Source organism: Bos taurus, chromosome 13 (assembly GCF_002263795.3).
Source record: "Bos taurus isolate L1 Dominette 01449 registration number 42190680 breed Hereford chromosome 13, ARS-UCD2.0, whole genome shotgun sequence".
Taxonomy (NCBI): Eukaryota; Metazoa; Chordata; class Mammalia; order Artiodactyla; family Bovidae; genus Bos; species Bos taurus.
Genome location: NC_037340.1, coordinates 64,862,255 through 64,886,789, shown reverse-complemented (window position 1 = coordinate 64,886,789; position 24,535 = coordinate 64,862,255). Strand labels below are relative to the sequence as shown.

The following is a 24,535-nucleotide window of genomic DNA, read 5'->3' as shown; positions in this document are numbered from 1 at the left end:
TATATATACTAGCTTGTATCTGCTAATCCCAAACACCTGATCTTTTTCTTCCCTACTTGCCTCCCCCTTGGCACCTGCAATTCTGTTCTCTGTATCTTCCTCTAGTGTACAACAGGTGGTCAAGATGACATCTATGTCCTGCCAGTTCAGACCGAAAGCCACTCTGAGTCCTCTGAATTCTCAAATAAAATTGGTGGGTTCCTGACTAAAAGATCTGAATTTAGTTTCGACTTGTAACATATCAGACATAGGAAAGGAGAAATGAACTGAAACAGTGTCCGTTTCTCCATCGGCCATCTCAAGGAGAAGCAAAAGATTTTCAGGGAGTTGAGGGTGTTCCTGAGGCGAATCTTAGTTTCTGACCAGGGATCAAACCCCTGCAGGCATGGCCCCCCCAAAAAAAATCAACATATGGGTACAAATATCTTTCTGAATTATAATTTTACTTGGGTATATGCCCAATACTGGGATACTGGATCATATGGCAACTCTAGTTTTAGTTTTGTGAGGAAGTTCCATACTGTTTTCCGTAATGGCTGCACCAATTTACACTCCCACCAACAGTATAGCACATATGTTAAGTATCTTATTTTTATCACAGATTTTAATGAGTTTACAGGTTGCAAATATATTTCTTATGTGAATGATACTCAAAGTTTGAAGGCCACTAGGCTAAAGTATGGTAAATGCAGACAAATGAGGAGGAGGAGATGGAATTAATAGTTTTCTGAATAAATTGTTTTATTTTGAATAATCTTAGATTTAGAGAAATGTTGCAAAGACAGTATAGAGTTGCATGTCTATCACCCAATTTCCTCTAATTTTTAACATCTTACTTAAAACTATGATGTCAAAACTAAGAGACTGACATCTATACATCAGTATTAACTAAACTTCAGATTTCATTCAGATTTCACCAGTTTCCCCACTAATGTCCTTTTTCTACTCCAGGATTCAATCCTGGGTACCATGTTGTACTTAGTAGATTTTGTTCTTAACGCACTGCATTTTACCTGCAAAAAGTATATATAATGAAGTACCAGTCGCTCAGTCGTGTCCGACTCTTTGCGACCCCATGAACCCCAGCATGCCAGGCCTCCCCGTCCTTCACCGACTTCCGGAGTCCACCCAAACTCAAGTCCATTGTGTCGGCGATGCCATCCAACCATCTCATCCTCTGTCGTCCCCTTCCCCTCCTGCCCTCAGTCTTTCCCAGCATCATACATTTGTTTAAAAGCGTGATCTGTTTTAAGTCACACTCAGCTAGCACCAGGCTAGTCTGCAACACAAATCTTCCCCAAACTTGGGAGTTTTGGGGAATTTAGTCTCTGATTTTGTTAGTCAATTGCCTCTTTTTCTGCCTTGGAAGATTAGTTCAATTATGGTAACATTAATCAAGAGATAGGATATATACGAGCGAGTGGAGTCTGCGAGGCTTAGGACCTAAGTAGCACAAGAATAATTTTTTCTATAATAAAACCATACCAAAGTGCAGTCGTGGAGAGGTTAACGAGGACTGGTAAGGCTCCCCGGGCTGAAAATTTTAAATTTCACCACCATTTTGTGGTCCTTTTAATCTCAAAACAATTCTGCGAGGTAGGCAGTATTTTCCTCCTTTCGCAGAGGCTCGAAAAGAAGAAACTGCTTGAACCCAGGCGCCAAATACTTGAGCGGATCCCATCAAGCAGCGTCGCTCCCCTAAAGGCGAAGCTAGTGCGCAAACGTCGCAAACTTCTCACAAGAAACACAGGCAACTTCCGGGAGCTTCCCGAGATGCTCAGCCCGCTTGCGCCGCTCCGCCCCGTGACGTTAGTCACTCCGCCCCGCCCTTTCTGGAACGCTGAGCTGCGGAGCGGGCCGGCGGCCATCTTGTGAAGCGGAGGAGAAGGAGGTGGCTGCTCTGGGCTCCGGGAAGCCGTTCGGGCTGGGGCTGCCGGCCGCGGGGCGGAGGCACTCGCGCGGGGGGTAACTCGGGTCTGGGTTCAGGTGCCGCGCAGCTCTCGCCGGTAAGACTCCTGCAGCCCCGGAACGGGCGGGGCTGTGCGGGGCTCGAGCCGCCCCTTGGTGGCCCGGGGCGGGGCCTTCGAAGGCCTCGGAGCCCGCCGCAGCGAGCGCCCTACACAAAAGGGTCGGGGCTTAGCTAAGGGGGTCTTGGGGCGCCACTTGCGCCTCTCAGTCCTGAGAGGATGGTCTGCCTATCGAAGAGGGCCCGAGGCCATAGCGAGGACGCCCCCGTTGTCTGAGAGGGGAGGAAGCCAGAGCTGGGTGCTCCAGCTGCCCGCAAACGAACGGGAACTGCAGTGAAAACACGCTACATTCCGAATGAACAAGATTCTCTATGCTCTCATGTGGGGCAGAGATTATATCTGTGTCCCGAAGTAAGGGGATAATCATAGTGAGGACACTCCCTCCACCGGCAGTGGGATGGAGGCCCCTGAAAAAAGGGACTGGACACACCTGTGGGGAGGGAGCTGTAGTCGGTTCTCTCCCTTGAGTGTAGGAAGGAAGTCAGAATTGGCCGGCCGCCATGGAGGCCTGAAGGTAGAGGGGGTTGCTTGAAAAGCTGCTGAGGCCCAGCGTTGGGGCGGGGCTTGTTCTCCGGTGTGTAGTTAATTGGAGAAGGCCGCACGGGTAGCATGGGGTTGAGTCCGCCTCGCGAGCCTTATGAGAATTGTTAAGACGTTAGGCCCTTGGTTCCCGCGTAGGGAAGGGTCTGCTAAGAGCATCACTTTACGTGTCCCTTGGGAGAGATCCTCCAGCATTTAAGGTGGAGGAGGTTCAATGGGATGCGGAGACTGGGTGATTTTGATGGAGAGTGAACTGAGTTTTTGATTGAAGGCTGGAGATGGTAGTTTGCGGCCACGTGAAAAAAATGAGTGGGAGCGGCTTTGATAATCCACAGGTTAATGACAGGAAGATCACTAGTGCAGGGGGCTTAGTTGCTAGATTGTAAGTGCGTGGACTGTTTGCCGTATAGTGGAAATTTGAGCTCCTGTGAGGGTTACTCTGGGTTATTCAGCTCTGAACGTACCGAAAGCTGTGTAGTGGAAATAGACAACATAAGCGAGGTTTCTGGATCTTAAAACCCTTCTTGCTCCGGATTCCCAGAGATGACATAATGTAAATTGGGATAGTTGACAGGAACCAAAATATACAAGATTAAGGTGATGCCAGTCGATATAACCTACTAAAAAACTGATTGCAACTGAAGGTTTTGTTGAAGGAGAGACTTCGGACAAGTATTTGTTTTAGAGCTTCTTGTATGGTTTTAAATGGTATAATTTTTGTAAAATGCAGTACTAACATGAATTTCCTTGGATTTTATTATCTAATTTACATTGTTAATGCATTTCAGAGCATTTGCAATTGAAAAAAATAATCTTAGAAGTCTGGACATATAGGCTATTCTCGTTGCGTTTTGTATTTTAATTATAGGCATACACCAGACTGGGTCGTACTTGGTAGTTTTGATAGCGTGGAGGATTTCTGGATTTAGTGGAAGGAAATTGTGTTCAGCCGTTTTCTAAGAATATTAAAAAGCTGGGAGGAACTGTTACAGGAGGTTAAAAAATTATGTTTATGGTAATTAATCCCTGAAGAAAATGATACGTTTGGCTTGTTTTGTAAAAGTTGAGGATGTGCTCGGGATTATTACTGGAAAATTTTAATGAAGCAGGGAATACATTTTTATATCACTTTTATATGCTCTATTATTGGTTATTTTGTTTATGGATTGTGATGCATAATTTCAGTTTTTTTATGTTCATATCTGTTAGGTGAAAAATGTGAAGCTTTAGAAACCATCATGGTAGTTACTTGGAATATATTGTTATACGCTGATTCCAGAAAACTCCAGACTTCTTTCATTTTTTTTGACATACCAAATGACTTGATTTTTGCATGATGAGTTTGGGGGTTGTTGGTACAATTTTTAGACGTGAAACTTGATTTTGTGGGCCAGTGTTTTCCAGGTGTTGAAATTCAGCGACAGTATTCATGGTGTTTTTATTCCATTTTGTAGATAGTCACTCCATCCTTCTATTGAATATTTTCTTCTCTAGATGAAATAGGAAGAACTTCTGTCAGTAACGGTTGCGCAAAAGATGTTTTTAGATATCCCTGCCTAAAACGCAGTGACTATCTTCCATTTCTCTGATCTTCTGCCTGGCCAGTAAGTGCTTGATAAATGTTTGTGGGAAAAGTGAATGTTGTTGTGTTTTAGGTCAACTAAGAAAAATCACTTATAGTTTTGTCAGATTTTACTACCACCACACATACACCTTTTGGTTTGCATAGAGTTTAATTCATTAAATTTAAAGCCTTAAAACCAGTAGTGAGGGTGAATGTGGTTGGCTAGATTAGAAGAAATATTGTTTCTTTGAAGTCTAAAGCCAGTAAGACAATGAACTTTGTTGGCATTTGGGGGGATATAAAAAATAATATAGTCTTTTTTGCAAGAGCGTAAATATCATATTTAGAAATGTCTTTTTGATTCACTGCCTTTGAATACTGACTGGAGATAAATGAGAAAGTGGAGAAATATGCTATTAAAGGTTTATATCTCCCTCAATGTCAGAAAATTTGTTTTAAGACCGGTCCCAGAACCTGAAATGTGATCCATTTGGGGATGGAGACAAAATTAAGTCGATGAAGCTATGTTCTTTTTCATAATGCATACCATGATGTGGTTATGTTGCGTGTAGCATGGTGCCCGATGTAATTGGTTCTCTATTACTCATCTTTGTGGTGAACATTCAAAGGGTGCTTATGTTTGTTTTCTTTTGAATCTGAAGATCTTAGATTGTACCTGTACCCTGGTTCTTGTGATCAAAAACTGATAAACCAAGTTAAAATTCACTTTTGGATGTTTATTACCAAATGAATAGTGGAAATGGTCAAGTTCCTATCTGTGCCTTGGCTTCCTGGTAAAGAAGATTGTTGTCAGACATTTTATCCTGAAATTCCAAGTTTTTGGAATGGCTAGTAAATAAGAAAATCTGTCTTCTCATAATAATATGCTAAAATTTTGTAGCAAATATTTGTGCATGTATCTGGTATTTGTAAAGTGGAAACAAAGCTACTGTGAGTTAATCCTCAAGATAAAGTGCAAAAGTATACTAAAGCAAGCTTCTTGTTTTAGTTCTAAAATATATGAGTGGATTTAATGGCAAATCAAGCCCATTTTCTCTTTCCCTTAGCTCTATGAGAAGGTAAAACATGAATTTTAGATGTTTTGTTGCTTAGAATTGTTTTCAGTCTTTGTAAAATTCATTAAAGCTTAAGGTGATTGGAATGAATATTTCATTTTGGTATCCTACTTTTAGTTGCTTGCTGACATTTAGAATGCAGTAATGAGTAGGTTCCTAATGCTTCTATTAAACAGTAATGCTTCTATTAAATCATTGAGTCCCTTTCCAAGTGAGATGTTGAAAACAAAAGTACTTTAGTTCTCAGGATTTCTATTTGAAGGAAAGGATGTAGTACGAAGAGTTCTGAAGTTCTGGCTTCTAGCCTGAGCTTCCTGTGTACTTTTCTTTGGTATGGGATGAGGTGGAGCTTCTCTTTTGCTGAAATAGTGAAGATTAACAATTTATGTCTTGATTGATTTTGTAACATGTAAATTCAACATGTTACATACACTTCAGCTAGAGATTTGTCAAATTCAGCTGGTTCTTTTAACTTTTCTCCTTGTTTAGTAATTTTTGGCAATCCTGGAGACATTTTTGGGAGTAGATATAGCATGTTCCCTTTGGGCTTAACTGGCTGATACCAAGCTTGTTCCTCTGTGGGTGGACATATCTTACTTACCTTCTCTGGTCTGAAAGGGAGGAGGCTGAGGAACTTGTTTCCCTTGCCTTCAGGGCACATGGCCTGACCCCCCCCCTCCCCCCACCAGACCTTTTGAATTGGAATCTCCAGTAGGAATCATCACAAGTGCTTAACTAGAAAATTACCCTAGTCAAACTTGTACATTTAGGGAAAAAAACCTGCAATAATTCATGCTCTTCTTTGAACATAAACTTTATGTAAAGCAAGCTTTTTTCTGTTTTACATTGCCTTTTGTGACCTGTTAAACTACTGGATGTGGCTTTTTAAATAAAGAGTTTTAGAATTCTACACAAATTAGTATTGATTGTACAGCTATTAAAAGATTTAACACAATGCTCTGGACTTTTGTAAGTGTTGTTTATGACATACAGCATAACTTTGTGGCAAAACAATCTCAGTGTTCTTTAGTAATTTGAGTGGATGTTGATGTTTATTTTAGCTTGTTCTTCAGAAAAGTTTGGAGTAACACTGAAACTTTTGAATATGTCTTTCCAGTGATGCATATTAAGCTCAGTGGTGGTATCTTGATCTTGACAGATAGCTAAAAATAGGCATCATCATTCTAAGTAGGCTTCTGTGGGTAATCTTAATACCTAACAGTGACAATTTTCTTCTACTCTTGAATATAGTTGTCTAATCGTTTGGTCATATAAATTGCTTGTGAATTGTTCATAACTTCACCAGTTTGGGAGAAATTGCAGTGAAAGATGAGTGATGTGTTTTTACTTTGGAAGTACTCTTAATATGCTGGATTTTTTTTTTTTAACAAGTTTCTTGGGACAAGTTTGGTATGTTAGAAGAAAAAAACTTTCCCTTAATATTTTGAACTCTGGTGGTTTTAACTAGGAATTACTCCTACAGCCAGAACTTTTACTTCATTTGTGTTTTTTTGTTGTTTGATTGCTATTTTGGTGCAAAGGAAAATATCTTGAAAGAGTAACGGCAGTAATTTCCATGAATACGCTTGAGTTGATGACTTAATTTGTCCAGTAACTGTTACTTTGTGAATTTGTGCTTTTTCATAAAAATTTGATGGGAATCTGAGGAGATAGATTGCAGTTGGACTTGTGTTATGGAATTTTCTGGACTGGTTTAATCATCAAGTGATTAAAGCAATTACCAGATGTGAAGTTGAGCTTTGTGACTGTTTTAGTTTTCAATTGATTCATTCTTCTTGGGCTAATTTATGACACATTCTTGATGTGTGTAAATATATAATATTTTGAGAGAAAGCATTTGAAAGCAATACCAAATAATAAATAATAAACATGTGGGATTTTGGTATCTATATTTTTTTCTAATACTTCATAAAGATGTACTCCAGTGGTTTCATACTCGCCTTCGTAATATACAGTTCAGTGTGGCCTGTGCGTATTTTTGTGTTTCCTGCATTGATTTTTGCCTCCATTTATTCTCTATTGCAGTCTAAAAGTTGGTTTTAATTGGTTGCCCACAGGATTGACTTGACCTCTACTTCTTGTTAAGAAAATACATCTCTTGTTTTATCAGGTAAGAGAATTTGAATAGAGGGTTTGTTTTTATACAAAATAAAATGAGATAGCTTATTAAATAACATGAAAATACATATAATAACTGTGTTTTTTATTCTTTGTTTTTAAACAAGCTTATTTGAGGGATGGTTTTGGGGTGGATGGGTGTCTTGAACATTGTTGATTCCTTTGGGAGTCAGTTTCCTATGGATGCATTTCTCCTGCTGAATTCCTCATTATTAGGAAGTAAGTCGCTGTTTTCTTTCCTCGGTATCATTTTAGACCACCTACAAATAGAGGTGCTTATTATTGGTATGGTTTTTTTAATATTCCTTTGTGGAATAGGTAGAGAAAATGGTAGAAGTATATATGTCATATGTTTTAGAGTACAAATTGACTTTAGATGGAACCTTATTGATTGGAATCTGACCCTCTTGTTAAATAACTAGGATATGCTCAAGCAAGATAGATTGAAATGACTCATCTGTCAGACAGGTACTTTGTAGCAGAATAGCAGATTTTATTTCATGTTTTTTCAGAACCTAAAACCTTCTCCCTTTTTGGATGGCTGTATGAATAAATCTTGTGCGCTACTTTGGTTTACTCAGCCCTTTTCTAGATGGTAATCTGGGCAGACCTTCAATATCATGTTTTCGTATGTACCTTGTACAGACTTTGACTAAATCCCCTCTCTCAGCGGCAGATGGTTTGAAGACTTAACTGTGTATGTCACTTTAGCCCTGTGTTTAATTCTTGGGACATATTAAAATTCTCATCTTACTGTCCTAATGCAAACTAACATACTCTTTGTCTCTCTCTCAAGTTTTGGGGATTTAGATTACCCAAGATGTTTCCCCCAATTAGTGATTAAGTGATTTTTGAAGTTGAATGGATTATTGTCTTAGCTTTGCTGTATAGCCAATCTTTTAGAATTAGTAAGGAACGAGAATTTGATTTAATGAATCAGAACCTTCTTGATGAACTTCTTAGAGACTGCTAAATAGTAAATAAGGGCAAAAGAGTCTATCAGTGTGATGTGTTTAGTATTAATTTTTCTTACTGATCCTTTCGACCAAAAATGAAAAGCTTCCCCCTCTTTTCAGATTTCTAGTGTTTTATATGGTTTTATTTTGTGTTTGCCAATCCATCTTTCTAGGTTAAATTTGAAGGTGGCTTTTATTTTTGTGTAGGTGTGTGTGAGAAAAGCGTCTGAAAGCCAAACAATGTATTTCTCTTGTGTACAGCAGTCGTAATATTGAGATATAATTGCAGATTTTGTTGCCTCAAATTAGTATTCATGTAATATTTGACATTGGAAAGCTGCTTTCATGGAGTTAGTATCCTTAGAACTTGCAGCAGGAAACTTTGCTCTTCTTTGTTCTTATTTGAGAAGTGATGAAGCCACAGCTCACATAATTTATCATTTTCCTAAGATCACAGAGCCAGTTTAATAGATTTATGTTTCAAAGTCGATTTTTAAAATGGCTTGGAAAACATCCTATGTTGTTGACCACATAAATTTCAAATTAATATATTTTTTCAGCCCCAAGAATTTGTTTTGGATCACTTTACAAATGGCTGCTTTTGCACTTATTCTTAGAAACTATACGAACTGAAATACTGAAATTTTATTTAAGTCTGGGAGAAATTTTTCTTTTTGATTATATCAAAATGGACATTATCTATGGAGATGAGTGAGCACCCAGAAATACCATAGGAGTTATGTTGGGTCACAATCACTGAATAAAGTTCATTCACTAGTTCAAAAACAAAAAATAGCTGTTTTTCATTATCAGCCCTCTCTGTGGGATAAACAAGACCTTATTAAATGAGGGTTTGAGAATGAGTCCTTGGACCTGAGTTTTAACTGGAACAGCCATGTTGAATGGCGCTGTAACCAGGTTCTACTTTTTGGAGTGATGACTTCAGATATCTAACATTTTGGCTATTTTATTCAGTATTTCTTTGGGATGCTTAGTACGTGTTAACCTTATATGTAATGCATAATCCCATGTATCATTTTTTTAATAAAAATATTTTTTTAATAAATTGTTTCATCCTAGGGTGAAATATGGAACCACTTATTTGAGACTTGAATCTGCTTTAGTGTTATTTGAAATTCATTGTTATGAGATCAAGCCATATAGAATAATTTTACAATAGTTCTACAAAGTTATTAAGTTTATAAGGAAGATTCTGAGCCAGTTTTAACTATTACCTTTGACACATTCTTTGTATCTTTTCCCCTGTAGATAAACTTTGTTTCCTGATTTGACATGCACATTTCTTTTAAATCTTATTGAATAATTAGTGGCCAGACTGATGAAATAATTGGTGATTTTATTGTCCTTTGGTGGTTTTTTCCCCTGAAACTTTTGAGTCTTGAACTTTTAATTGTTTTCAGAATTAATGTCTTTTGGACGTTGAAATTGGGTTACATTGTAAATGGCATATAGTACCCAGTTTTTAGAATATCCACATTTTAAAAAATGACATTGCTTGTGATAGTTTAAGGGACTACTTGAGGGCCTAATACGGTAGCTGGTCATTCTTATAGCTGAAAACTTGGTGTGATAAACAGGAGTCTGACCTGGCCGTTGCCTTTTCTCATCTGCAGGTGTGTGTGGTTTCAGCGCAGCATGGCTGTGGTCATCCGTTTGCAAGGTCTCCCAATTGTGGCGGGGACCATGGACATTCGCCACTTCTTCTCTGGATTGACCATTCCTGATGGGGGCGTGCATATTGTAGGGGGTGAACTGGGTGAGGCTTTCATCGTTTTTGCCACTGATGAAGATGCAAGGCTTGGTATGATGCGCACAGGTGGTACAATTAAAGGGTCAAAAGTAACACTGTTGTTGAGTAGTAAAACGGAAATGCAGAATATGATTGAACTGAGTCGTAGGCGTTTTGAAACTGCCAACCTAGATATACCACCGGCAAATGCTAGTAGATCAGGACCGCCACCTAGCTCAGGAATGAGTGGCAGGGTGAACTTGCCTACAACAGTACCCAACTTTAATAATCCTTCACCCAGTGTAGTTACTGCCACCACTTCTGTTCATGAAAGCAGCAAAAACATACAGACATTTTCCACAGCCAGCATAGGAACGGCTCCTCCAAATATGGGGGCTTCCTTTGGGAGCCCAACGTTTAGCTCAACTGTTCCAAGCACAGCCTCTCCGATGAACACAGTCCCACCTCCACCAATTCCTCCAATCCCAGCGATGCCATCTTTGCCGCCGATGCCGTCTATTCCCCCAATTCCAGTTCCTCCTCCGGTACCTACAATGCCTCCTGTGCCTCCTGTGCCCCCAATTCCCCCAGTCCCTTCTGTGCCACCCATGACCCCACTGCCACCCATGTCAGGCATGCCACCTTTGAACCCACCACCTGTGGCACCTCTACCTGCTGGAATGAATGGCTCTGGAGCACCTGTGAATCTGAACAATAACCTGAACCCTGTGTTTCTGGGTCCATTGAATCCTGTTAACCCTGTCCAGATGAACTCGCAAAGCAGTGTGAAACCACTTCCCATCAACCCTGATGATCTGTATGTCAGTGTGCATGGAATGCCCTTTTCTGCAATGGAAAATGATGTCCGAGATTTTTTCCATGGGCTCCGCGTTGATGCGGTGCATTTGTTGAAAGATCATGTAGGTCGAAATAATGGGAATGGATTGGTTAAGTTTCTCTCCCCTCAAGATACATTTGAAGCTTTGAAACGAAACAGAATGCTGATGATTCAACGCTATGTGGAAGTTAGTCCTGCCACAGAGAGACAGTGGGTAGCTGCTGGAGGCCATATCACTTTTAAGCAAAGTATAGGACCTTCTGGACAAACCCATCCCCCTCCTCAGCCACTTCCCAGGTCAAAATCGCCCAGTGGGCAGAAAAGGTCAAGGTCAAGATCACCACATGAGGCTGGTTTTTGTGTTTACTTGAAAGGGCTGCCATTTGAAGCAGAAAACAAACATGTCATTGATTTTTTTAAAAAGTTGGATATTGTGGAAGATAGTATTTATATTGCTTATGGACCCAATGGGAAAGCAACGGGTGAAGGCTTCGTAGAGTTCAGGAATGAGGCTGACTATAAGGCTGCTCTGTGTCGTCATAAACAATACATGGGTAATCGCTTTATTCAAGTTCATCCAATTACCAAGAAAGGTATGCTAGAAAAGATAGATATGATTCGAAAAAGACTGCAGAACTTCAGCTATGACCAGAGGGAAATGATCTTAAATCCGGAGGGGGATGTCACCTCTGCCAAAGTCTGTGCCCATATAACAAATATTCCCTTCAGCATTACCAAGATGGATGTTCTTCAGTTCCTAGAAGGAATCCCAGTGGATGAAAATGCTGTACATGTTCTTGTTGATAACAATGGGCAAGGTCTAGGACAGGCATTGGTTCAGTTTAAAAATGAAGATGATGCACGTAAGTCTGAACGCTTACACCGTAAAAAACTTAATGGGAGAGAAGCTTTTGTTCATGTAGTTACTTTAGAAGATATGAGAGAGATTGAGAAAAATCCTCCTGCCCAAGGAAAAAAGGGGTTAAAGATGTCTGTGCCAGGTAATCCTGCAGTTCCAGGAATTCCCAATGTGGGAATGCCCAATGCGGGATTGCCCAGTTCAGGAATGCCCAGTGCGGGACTGCCTAATGCGGGAATGCCCAATGCAGGAATACCTGCTGCGGGAATGCCCAATGCGGGAATGCCTGCTGCAGGAATGCCTAATGCAGGAATTCCCAGTGCAGGAATGCCTGCTGCGGGAATGCCTGGTGTGGGAATGCCCGGTGCGGGAATGCCTAGTGCAGGAGGTGAAGAGCATGCCTTCTTGGCTGTAGGATCTAAGGAGGCCAACAGTGGGCCTCCATTTAACTTTCCTGGTAATTTTGGTGGGTCAAATGCCTTTGGACCACCACTCCCTCCTCCAGGATTAGGAGGGGCCTTTGGTGATGCTAGGCCTGGAATGCCTTCAGTTGGAAATAGTGGTTTGCCTGGTCTAGGACTGGATGTTCCAGGTTTTGGAGGTGGACCAAATAATTTAAGTGGACCAGGATTTGGAGGGGGCCCTCAGAATTTTGGAAATGGCCCTGGTAGCTTAGGTGGCCCCCCTGGCTTTGGAAGTGGGCCCCCTGGCCTTGGAAATGCCCCTGGGCATTTGAGTGGCCCTCCAGCCTTTGGTCCTGGTCCTGGCCCTGGCCCTGGCCCAATCCACATTGGTGGTCCTCCTGGCTTTGGATCTAGTTCTGGAAAACCAGGACCAACAATAATTAAAGTACAGAACATGCCCTTCACTGTGTCTATTGATGAGATTTTAGATTTCTTTTACGGTTATCAAGTGATCCCAGGCTCAGTGTGTTTAAAGTACAATGAAAAAGGTATGCCCACCGGTGAAGCTATGGTGGCTTTCGAATCTCGGGATGAAGCCACAGCTGCTGTCATTGACTTAAATGACAGACCTATTGGCTCTAGGAAAGTAAAACTTGTATTAGGGTAGCTGTTCACATCATTCTTCATAGGGTAGATATAGTCTTCATAGTGCTGTGATTAATGCATTCAGATTGTTTTTCTAGTGTTTCCAGGTTAGAACCTGTGGATTGTTTCAATTGCATATAGATTGGTTTCCATGACATAGAGTGTTGGTTGACTGTTTACAGAAGACTCACTACCGAGATAAACATTGCTGTATGTTATAGTAAAGCTGTCTCGAGAGAACACAAAAATGATTTTGGCATACCATTAGAGAAACCATTTGTAAAACTCAAATGACCACATAAAGCTTATCAAGGAGTCTAGATTGGTTTTTGTTTTATACCATATGGATGAAGAAGATAGAAATGTCAATAGAGCTCATTAAGGGTGCTCTTGCCAGCTGCTGAAAAATAGAAGCTGGCTACTCTTGGAATTTGGTTCAAAGCTGGACAGATTTGCTTTGTTATAGGGTCAAAGCATTGTCTAAAGTTCTCGTTTTCTTTTAAAATTGAATAAAATCTCTGTATACAGATTCACTGTATGTACCTTTATTGCTTCTTGAGGGTTCTTGCTGTATAGACAGTCCTGCTTCTGAAGTTGCTGCTTTGTTTGCCTCATTGACTCGTTTGTAAATGAGTAGAACTGCTTTGTTGTTGTTTTTCTATTATAAAATTCCACACTTGGTTTCTGCTATAACCTTGAAATTTTAATTTCTATTGTCACACTTAAAACTGTGTGGAATAAGACATTTGCCACAAAAGTAAAACAGAGTCCTCTACCTACCAGAGCCTTTTTGGTTTGACCGCCGAGTTGTAGTTTAGTCAGTTTAAAAATCGTGCCTGTTGTTTGGACGGCATAAAAAACCAGAAACCACTTTCAGTAATCATTGTTTAAGATGCCTAAGTTGAAATCCTGCCCAAGATGGACTCTAATGTTCTGGCAATTTCCTCCTGTCCCAAATTTATCTGAAATGACTTATAAAACTAAATAATCGTCCATTCATAAGAAAGCATCATTATATATAGGTTTTTAAAATTGAAGTTGCAGTTGTTAGTTTTGTTAACTATTAATAGTGTGATAGGAAAAGATCCATAAACTAGCCCATAGATTGATATGTACTTAATCCTGTTACTTGGAGGCTTTTTGGTCTAGTTGATTGATCAGGAGCCTGTTTGCAAAAATTCTAAAGAGTACAAGTGCCGCTGTTAGAGGGGAGAGAACTGAGACTTCTTGCCCTTTCATACTTTGGCATTCAGGACACTAAGGCAGGAGGACCACATGGGTTCTGGTTGGTGAGTGTCCTTGTCATGAAAACATTTGCCTTACAACGTCCTACTCACTGCCGCAAAAGGCTCTACTTATGGTTACTTTTCTTAAAATGCTCTAAAGATGTGTCACATATTATAAACGGAATGGGAGATTGGTGAGATATCATGAAAAACAAATTTGTCTTTTACATGGGCCTCTGTCTTGGTTTGAAACATCCCCAACATTTCCTACAAATCAATGTACTTGTAAAGGGGTCAGCCTTTTAAAAGAAGTATTTTCTATTTAAGAAAAATAGTGCCTTTTTGGTGTTGCAATTCAGCAGAACGCTTAAATACAGCGTCTCTTGTAATTTAGAGTTAAGAATGGCAACAGTTTCATTTGTGTGGTAAGATTTGGAAAGCCTTTTCATCACTACAATCTTAGAGGATTGACAGTACAGGATTTTTTGTTTAGGGAAAGGATTATTTAGACTTTCAAAGACGAGATGGCTGTGTTGTGGGTCTTTTGGTAATTCACGAATACAAATTTGCTTTGACAGATCACTAGATAATTGCCTCCTCAACTAAAAAAGCAATATGTTTGTATATGCTGTTCAATTTAAGTTTTCTGTTAAGTAATCATTTCTCATTCCAAAGACAGAGAGTGCAGAAAACTTCAGCACTGCTTGGGAATCTTATTTCAACTGCAGATTTTTTTCCCAATTGGAAAGCTATTTTCATTTTAGAAAAATGGGTTGTTTGAAGATGAAAGTCTTTATTTTTCACAATTTATTTTGGTTATGTGTTCATAAATTCTTATTAAATATTTCATATACTTCATTGCAACTACTTTGTTATTCGTACATTTTAGATAAATGCTAAAAAGGAAAACTTGATTTCATTGTTTACCAAATTAAATAAATTTAAAAAATAGTGGTTTGTGTAGAAATTGGAGAGAATTGTGTTTCATATTTGGTCTCACAACAGTGCTTCTCTTGTTGTGAAATGTAATTAAATACTTTGCCCTCTGGAACTTGATTTTTGTGTATCTAAGACTTATTAACATAGTGCTAACTGCTAAGCATACTGTTCATCTAGTTCTGATTGGAGTTTGAGTTTTTAAAAAATTCTTGAAAATATGTTCTGTGAAACTATTCATACCTCTCTTCCTGCAAATTTTCTCCTAAGAATAAGGTTTGGGATGAAAATTTACATTATTTTCTCATTTGCTTTGTATGGTATGAAGGATTTGTAAAGCTTTGCTCAAAGTTTTGTGCATTTGTTAACACTATCATGATGTTTTCAATCTTCTGTGTAAACTTTATTGCCTGTTTTTGGTGACTCTGACATTAATAGAAGAGAAACTTTTAGATTTAGTGGGTCCCCCCTCCATTTTTTATGTTTTTTATTTTTTTTTTTAGTTTAAAGGGTTAGTGAAATCTATAAAATGTATTTTATAAATAAGCAAACTTGTAAACTTTTCTTGAACTTCAGTGAAACATTTAGTTCCAAAGCAACATTTGGAGGTGTGTTCTGTGTGCACTGTAGTTTGGATGTAGAATTAGTGGCTTTTTTTTTTTTTTAACAACACTATTAAGTGATAAGTTTCTAGTTTTGTGCTTCAAGTTGTCAAAGCATTCATAGTGGAAATTCCATTAGGAAACTTTATTTGGAATTTCAGAGAGTAATACTCAGTGTAATTAGGTCAGTCTTAACCCACTGGATGAAAATATAGGGCTGTGTATGGAAGTAAACAGACATACATTTTGGATGGAAGTACCTTGGATGAAAATAAGGATGCACAAAAGCCTTAATCAAGCTGAGTCCCTTTTATTGGGTTCTGTCATTGTGTACAGGTGTGGGTCAAGTGTTTAAAAATGAATCCACCAATCAGTTGAAGAACACTTTAAAAATGAGTAAAGAAGATGTAAAATTGCTGCTAGTTAAATTTTCTGGAAGAATTTCTGGCGGTGATTACTTTAAAAAATTATTTCCCACTCTTGCAAACATTTAAATTGTTTTACTGGCAGTTCTGTAGTAGTCCAAACTTTAGAAAGCAGACACAATAAAATGACTTATTGCCAATATGGCCACAACATTGCCAGCAAAATACTGCCTTGGCTTCATTCAGCAGAGACTTTTGTTTTTATAGATGAAGTCTTGAATATTGTTCAATAAACTTGTCACGAAATAAAACAGGCTGATGCTTTTAATGCTTTAACTGCACAGACGTACTCTATTGAGCTATACCATTAGATATTTTGGGGTCTTTTAAAAACTCTTGAAAATATTTTGTGCCTTTGGAAACGTGGCTTTGGTGATCTTGGAGATAACGATTGTTGCTTATCCTTGTCTGCTAATGCTGAAGTATGGAAAGAAGAGGATACCTGGAACTGCAGGGAGGAATCTTGATTCTAGGTCATGTCTGTGGTATCCACTTTTTCAGACTTACTATGTGTGTTTTGCTAGCAAGCCACTTTTTTAATGTGGACTGAGAAAGAACTGGAAACCAGATGCTCCTTTTCATGAAAGGAGTCTTAAAGGGGGCTGTGAATTTTTTTTTTTTAATGGTTAGGAAATGGGAAAAGAAATATTCAGAATATATTGTCACTTGCACATATCTTTAAAACTTTGTTTTCCTTCTTTGTTTTTGCATGAGTATGTTAGGTATTTGAAGTGGGGAAGTGGGGCTAGAAATCAAAAATATTGCTGGTTTCTGACACTGATGCTCTGATTTTGTCCATTCCACGTTTGTTCAACTTCTGGAAAAAAATTAGCAAATAAAAAGTTTGCATAAACTCCATAGAGTCTCTTTAAAAAACAAAAAACTGAATTGGAGTTGCAGAGAAAATAGCGGGCTGTTCCTTTTAACCAGAACTCTTGAAAAATGTTTATAACTTTTTTCTTTATCTTAAAAGTTTTAGCCTGAATTTGAGTTTGAATTCCCAGCTTGTTTGAGAAAGTTTTAGACTAGACGTAATAAATTCCAGATAGTTGCTGAGCTGTTTTTAAAATCATGACAGTTTGACTAAGCATTTGAAAAATTACAGAATGAAATCAGCTGTTTGGAATATCCAGAAATATCTAGAATGGTCTTTACCATCTTAAAAGAGTGGACTGTGTGCTAATATGTCTCCTTTTCTTGCTCAGGAGAGATTACTCAATTTCTATAACTCACGGTTGTCTACTTTCCATTGTTTTACAGCAAGTAATTATCTGTCAATTATGTACATTTCCACCATTCTCCTTACTCCCAAAAGTGGAGTTTTTATGGGATATGGTAGACTCCAAACTTAATGGCTATTCTTTTTAATTAAAAAAATTGCTTGATATTCCGCTTCTTCTTTTTAGCATGGAATCTGGTAGATGACATTAACTTATTTTAAAATGCCCTTGGAAGAGTGTACTCTGGTGGTGGCACAATCCTCTGATGCTGTGGTGACTTTAGGGAACCTGTTCAACCAGTAAGCGGGCTCATCTCTTGTTGGTGCCTGCTTGTGTAAATCTTAATTCTTCACTGTGCTGTTCTTGGATTTGTTATTGGTGCCTTAGCTATTTTGTGCCAGAGGATCTCACAAGCATATGGCTCCTTTTTTGCATCACCATAACTAGCAACTAGCAACCAAGGCACTGCTTTTCTACATACTGTTCTCCTACTGAAGGGGAAAAAGCCACCTGGGGCAAACATTCCAGCCCCAGCGACCAAAGGGCAGCACTCTTAAAACTCCGGAGAAAGGAAAGTAGTGCTCATTAACCATATTCCATAAATTCTGTTGAGAGCCCCAGGAACCTCTTGCCAGCAAAAATATTGACCATTAGGTCATAGAGACTAAGCAAACACCAGCTGTAGAGAAGTGGGTAAATAGCACAGCAGAACATTGGAGTTGGCCCTCTAGCTGCTCCAGACATCTGGACTCGGATTTTAGCGACTTAATAGTCTCTTATCAGTTTTCCTAGTCAACCGATGGCTTGCCGTTTCATGTCAAGCAAAGGAGGTGGTGCCTATTTGGGGAAAATAGAGCCATGACCAGGCAGAGAACATAATTCAATATGGACAGAGTCAGAGATGTTAAGTAATCATAACACATCCCAGTATTCCAGTATCACACTGCTTCTTGGTGTTCGATTCCCTATTTTGATGCTGTCAATTTTCCCCTTTTACATGCTTATACAGTAAGCTTGCCTAGTAACCAGCACTATTAAATTTTACTTAGACTGAAGCCCCCTCACCGCTCTCTGTAACCCTAACTTAATTGAGTTGGAGTGAGTGTGAGTTCCCCTACCGCTCTTGATTAGTGAAATAAGATTTGTCATTTATGCATTTGCGCTACACATCAAATGTAACCACCACATTGTACAAGAAGTCACTTGTTAGCCCTTGCAGAGTGGGAAAGTCTTAAGGAAGTTCAGTTACTTAGTGTGGTCTTAAACCATACTAACAGGTGGTATTGCTAATTTCCTCTTTTGTCTTTTGTTCCGCCCTTCCCTATGTGTTGGGTTGCAATACAAAAAATGTCATATCCTTTATACATAACTCCTTTCTGTGGTGTGGGCCCGGGAGGATCCCTCTGCTATAAATCTGGCTTAGGTGGTAGAAAGACTTGCATTAGTTGCATTACTCTTACTGAAGTAAATAATGCTAATCATCTTTGCTTCTCTGACCACTGAATTGGCAGGTTGGAACTGGAAACATATTTTACCGACAGTTTCATATGGATATACAGCCTAGCCATTTAACTCATGCTAAGTAAGTGTTTTGTGCAGTGTTGTGCATTCTAGCACTTACACATTGTTTTGGAAAAGGGAGTATAAAAGATAACCTGTTCTTCAGTGTCTTAAAGACTTAAATGACTTAAAAAAGTCTAAAGACTTAAGTTTTAAATGATACAAGTGCTCAGTTGTGCTTGTATATATACAAGGTATATACTCATGACCCACTGGAACTTTCAATAGATAAAGGGATTCCTAACCAGTTGCTAAATGGTGGGACAGAAACAAGTGTAATGGAAGCCTTACGTGTGATCTCTTAACTAGGGTTCTTGGGGACACAATATTTGTTAGTTTAGTAGAATGAAATGATTGAGGCAACACAGTGGCAGTATCTCAAATTCTGCCTGTCCTGAGAGCTTTTAAGTTATCCCATAACAGCATAGCTTGAGGTTCCAGCAGCCTAAGTGGTATGACTGAGCTGAATGGTCTGCAGGGCAGGCAGACAAGGCAAGCGTTGGTTCTAGGGATGTGTTGACCTAGCCGAAGGCCAGAATCTTTTCCCTTTTTAACAGTCTTTTGAGTATCTGCCAGATTACACTTTTTATAAACAAGCGGTCTAAGAAGACATTGATAAACACTTCAGAATTGTGAATTTCTCCTTCAACTTAACCACTTACATGCATAGTAGTTATGCATTCCTTTCTGGGCTTAGATACATTTCAAAACAGTCTTAGCTTTTCTGTGTAAAATGTCTACCTTTTAGTTCTTGTTCTTCACCAGCACTGTCCAGTAGAATTTTCTGCAGTGGAAGTGTTCTCATCTGCACTAATGCAGTAATTGAATTATATGTGACTAGTGGCTACTGTACTGAGCAGCACAAGTGTAGAGATCTTGGGCAGCACTGTCCAATAGAAAAAAGAATCAGTGTCATTTAAAATTTTCCAGTAGCCACATTTAAAAGGTTGAAACAAGTGAAATTTAAGGATATAATTTATCCCAGTAGATCTTAAATGTTACAATTTCTTTAAATATACTCAATACAAGATTATTGAACTATTTTACATTCCTTTTTTTGTACTAAGATTTCAAGATTCAGTGTATATTTTATAGCACATTATGACTTGAACTAAGCATATTTTAGGTGGTGAATAGCCACATGTGGTTCAAAACTACCCTTTCGGACAGGCCAGATTTACAGTATAAAAAAAGTTATTCCCTGTCATTTCTCTCTTAGTTCTGCTGCCTCTTTCAGCTGTTTCTTCACTTTTGGGTGTTCAAATGTTGTTGCATTCCTGCTCACTTTTACCCCTCCTGTTGTGTTTGCAGGTTTGTTTTTGAGAGCTTGCCTCAGTTACCTTTCTTATTCGTTGCACTGGAGGTTAACTAGGTGACAGCTTTATATTGTAAAAGCCCTGATCCTGCAACCAGCAGCAGCCACAGAGCTAGAATCTCCCTCCACCCACACCCCATCCACAATGGCAAGTGGGCAGATCCGCGTGTGTCTGTAATGTGTGTTCATTTTTCAAATCCTCATTTTAACTTCTCAACTTCCCTAACAGAAATTCTGCAGATCCACCCATCTTAAGTTCTCCTGTGTATGCCTTGTAAATTTATTCCAGTGAGGGGGCTTACATTATCAACTGTAGGTAGGACTCAAGGGCTCTGGTTCTGCTGCTTTTGTTCATTAACTAAGCTCCTTTTGTGCCGTTGGTCACATTGCACACTGCAGATGCACAAGTTCTTGTTGATGTCCTTGTCCTGGAGATGCTGAGGAAGGTGGTCTAGTACTGTTGTCTCAGACATACACTGCAGGCAATAGAGGCAGATGTCTCATTTAAATAATACATAGATTCCAGCAGGGCAGGTTGAAGGCAGAAGTGACTGCCCAGTTGGTGTTCTTTGAAATTTTGGGTATAATTCATTTTCTGAAGCAAATTCTACTTTATGTGCTATATTCATGCTTGTAATTTAAAGTTTATTCCTTTGAAAAAATGTAATAAATATGGAGTACCACAGTGTCTCCATTCCTGCCTTGGCAGACAAATAACGAAAGAAAACGTGTGGTGGATGCAGAATTATTTTCGATCTGTGTGCAAAGTTAGTGTAGATGGAGGCCACATGAGCCCACTGCTCTTTCAGTGGCCAAGTGGGTTTTGGATTGAATTGGATTACAAAGTGTGGGATGTTGGTAAAATGGGTGGAAACCACATCCTCAGGGAGTCAAGTTGTGGTTCACCCAAGTTACTGTGTGTCCCAGGACTAATCATTTCCTTTCTCTGTCTTCAGTGGGATTAATAGGATTAATGAACAAAATGGGATTAAGTTAGATAATCTCATTATATCTGGTTTTAAACTTCTGTGAACCCAGCCATTTCATTTCTTGCTGGAAATCTGTAGTTAATTTGAACCTTGAATGAAACACCAGTGGAACTAAAAATATTGGTCTGGCTATCGCTTTATGGCTTTTCCTGAGTGATAGCATTTTCACCTTTAAGCTTGAAGATTTCATTAGGAGAGGAAAGGGTCTTCGTTTCCCTTGCTGTTCCTTTCCTGCCAGTTAAGTTCTCTGGAGCAGGTAGACCAGAGATGTCAACCACCAAATAGGTAATTAAACAGTAAAAGGAACCATTTATGAGCACTGAACAGAGGAGCAGTCAACACATGTAGGGCACTTTCCACAGTTGATCCCATTTAAGTCTCACAACGATCCTGTAAAGTTGATGTTGTTATTATCCCCACTTTACAGATGGAGAAATCCAGGCAAAGAGAAGCAAAATAACTTGCCCAAAGTCTCTTTGATAAGGGAAAGAATTAAATGATCATCTGTCTGTGTGACTCGAGGCAGAGCCCCTCCTTTCCTTAGCTGTTTCCTGCCTCTCCTTGACCTTTGGGGGTTGGGGTGCAGGGAGGTGCATGATGCCATTGGCATCACTCTTCTCATGGATCCTGAGCCAGCTGGGGAAGGGGCTCCAGCCTTGTGCCCATACTCCAGTTGCTCATTTTGAAGTTAGAAGGTGGAGGCTTTGTTTAAGCTCATTCAGTCATGAGGAAAACCTTCCACTCTGATACAGCCTTATTTTGCTTTGAAGGCTGTGTGTTCCTTGGTTTGATTCCTTCCCCATATTCTCTCCTTAAGCTAGATTTCCTTTGGAGAGTTGGACACAAATGGTTGGATTTGCCCATATTTGGACAAGTCTTTTTGGGACATTGGCGTTGGATCGGTGGCTTTCAAACTTTGACCGCAGAAATATAGCAGGATGAGAAACCCTGTGACCATTTACTATACCAAATTTTCCCATTTTTCACTTTTTATGTAAACATGCATATCTTAAGCTTTTTAGTATTGCCAAGTACTGCATGACAACCAGACTTCTTAATATATGGATCTAAACCAAATTATTGTTTATGATTTTAGTTTATAAACACAATTTTAGTAGCCATTAAATGAATAAAGAATTTTGTAGTAAGGCTTTATCTATTTGGTTCAGCTTGTGACACAAGAGGACTGTCCCTTAGGCTACTGATTTAAATTTGGGGGATTCCTGAGTTACAGAGGGAGAGGCAGGGGTAGAAATACTTGTCCTCCTTCATGTCCCTTGATGCAGAGAAGGAAAGGAAGAGTGGTGGCGGTGGGTGTAATTTGTCTTTTCAATCTTACGAGAAGAGAGTATTCCATGAGTGGTCTTCTCCCCATTGGGAGCTTATGGAGACCTTCCTGATGGGTTTTCAAGATTTGATCCAGCATGTGAGCTGCTGCAGCGTGCCAAGGTAGGCAACAGGAGTGAGAGCATGGCCCTGGTTTGTGAATGAGTGATCCTGCCATACAGATGGGTGCTCTTTTCTTCCTCACAGCCTGGAAATAGGGTTGAAGGCTGGTGCCTTGCCTTGTTAGGCTTTTGGGAAAGGAGGAAGGCAGTGAAATAACTGCTGAGTGTGAAGGACTGATGAGTTTCAGCTCGATTGGCACTGAATTGAATCCATCTGGATCCAGGAGGAAAGATCTGTTCTTGGTTTATGAAGAGCCAAGTTAAAATCTCACAAGGTAGGGGTAGGGGAAGCCAAAGAAAATACAGAGTGAGTTACTCCAGGTTGGCAGACAGTGGGATTCCCTATCAACAGTTGAGTGCTAGTTAACTGGCTCAAAGGGGAAGGGAAGCCCTGATTTTAGCATTTGCCCGGTTTCTGTGGTTCAAACTTTTAAGGAGGCCACCTACTTAGAAAATTTGTTTACAGTCCTCTCGTAAACTATACAACCCTGCCCCAACACACTACTGCAAGCCTCCCTCAGGTGTTTTGAATTCCCATTGTGTGCTCAGATCTGTGCCCTGTGACATAGATACTGAAGCAGTATCTTCTAAAGAAACTTGTTATTTCATTGACAGGCCAGGAGGGTTGTGTGGATCGAGTATAGTAGTCCTGAGTGAGAAGTTGAGTGCTGGAAAGATCATGACAAGGGGACATTTGAGAGCTAGACTTGAAGGATAATAGTAACAGCTAACGTTTATTGGTAATAATAGTATCTGAGTCTGTACGCAGCATCTTGCATACATTATTTATGATGTTGTTCTTTTTTTAGAAATAGATAATACCTCCCACTTTACACATGAGGAACCTAAGATTTAGTGAAAAAGAATTCTGCCCAAATCGCATAGATGAGACATTTTGGTGGGTGTGTAGTAGTATCATTGTGGCTAGAAAGGAGTAAAGCCAGTACTTGCAGCCTGGTCACTTCACTGCAGAACTCATACTCTTGCCCACTGTATCATATCACTATTAATAGAAGAAGGAAGGTTCTTTCAGTGGAGAAGGGTATAACTACAGCCCAAAGTCTTGGGACTAGATGGGAGTCAGCATATTTGAGTTCTAGTCCTCATTTTACTTACCCATGGATGTCTCTACCAAATCACACCTTTCCTCTTCGTCTTGAATTGAGAATCAGATGATCACTCAGTTTCTTTTTATTTCTAACGTGAGTTTTAAGTTATAAAAATGAGAGTATAGTTTCTTTAAGGAGCAGTGGGAAAAGTATCCTGTCGGTATGAGGCGTGGGAAGCTCTAAGTTTGGCTGGTGATGGGGTAAGCAGAGGAAAGCAAGCTACAAGGGCAAATGAAAGGAATGAGACTCCCAAGTGGTGGAAAGCAGAAGCAGAAAAAGTGGTTGCTGAACACTCAGTTGTTTCCATTTGCAATTCCCCAGGTGGAAAGATGTGAATTGTGGGTGCACAGAGAGAGAACAAGCTAGTCTTTTGTATTGGATGTTCCTAGACTGCTCACTTCTCCCTTGATGGCTTTAGCATCAGGCCAGGGCTTTATTTGGGTTATTTCTGAGGATCCTTAAGTTACCACTCCTTTCTTTTAGCATTAACTTAGCAGTTATTTATAAAGCACCTGCTATGTATGAGTCACTGGAATGGAAATAAGACAAATCTGGTCCATCCCCTGTTGAATTTATAATTTGGTAGGGGGAATAGATAGTATGCAAGTAAGTTACACATTTTGATAGGTTTGTGAGAAGCTGGGATTTGTTGGTTGGAGTCAGGGAAGATTTCTGACTTCACCGTGGAAAACAGATGGGAAAGGACCAAGAGTGGAAATGGGGAGACCAGTTAGATGATTACAGACATCCAGGCAAGATGCGCTGATTCAGAAGCAAGTACACAAAAGACCTGACAAATATTAGCCAGATCTCTTGCAAAAATAAATGAAAAAATTCTTGAGATTCTTTTATTGACGCACTTAAATCTTATATTTAATAAAGTTTTATAAAATTCCAATCTCTATAA

The 24,535-nt window shown here is 39.5% G+C and overlaps 2 protein-coding genes across 2 annotated transcripts in view; both read left to right on the top strand.

Annotated features, from left to right (window-relative positions):
* Window positions 1–1,881: 1,881 nt before the first annotated feature.
* Window positions 1,882–13,053, top strand: RBM12 (RNA binding motif protein 12). The gene is given in 3 exon segments (NM_001198892.1): window positions 1,882–2,006; window positions 7,254–7,338; window positions 9,937–13,053. A coding segment is annotated over 1 exon segment (2,862 nt). The 5' UTR covers window positions 1,882–2,006; window positions 7,254–7,338; window positions 9,937–9,958; the 3' UTR covers window positions 12,821–13,053.
* The window catches only part of CPNE1 (copine 1), a 35,913-nt gene continuing 13,285 nt past the window's right edge, over window positions 1,908–24,535 (top strand). The window contains exon 1 of the mRNA NM_001076940.1: window positions 1,908–2,006. The gene's annotated coding sequence lies outside the window, so the exon portion shown is untranslated. The remainder of the gene's footprint in view (window positions 2,007–24,535) is intronic.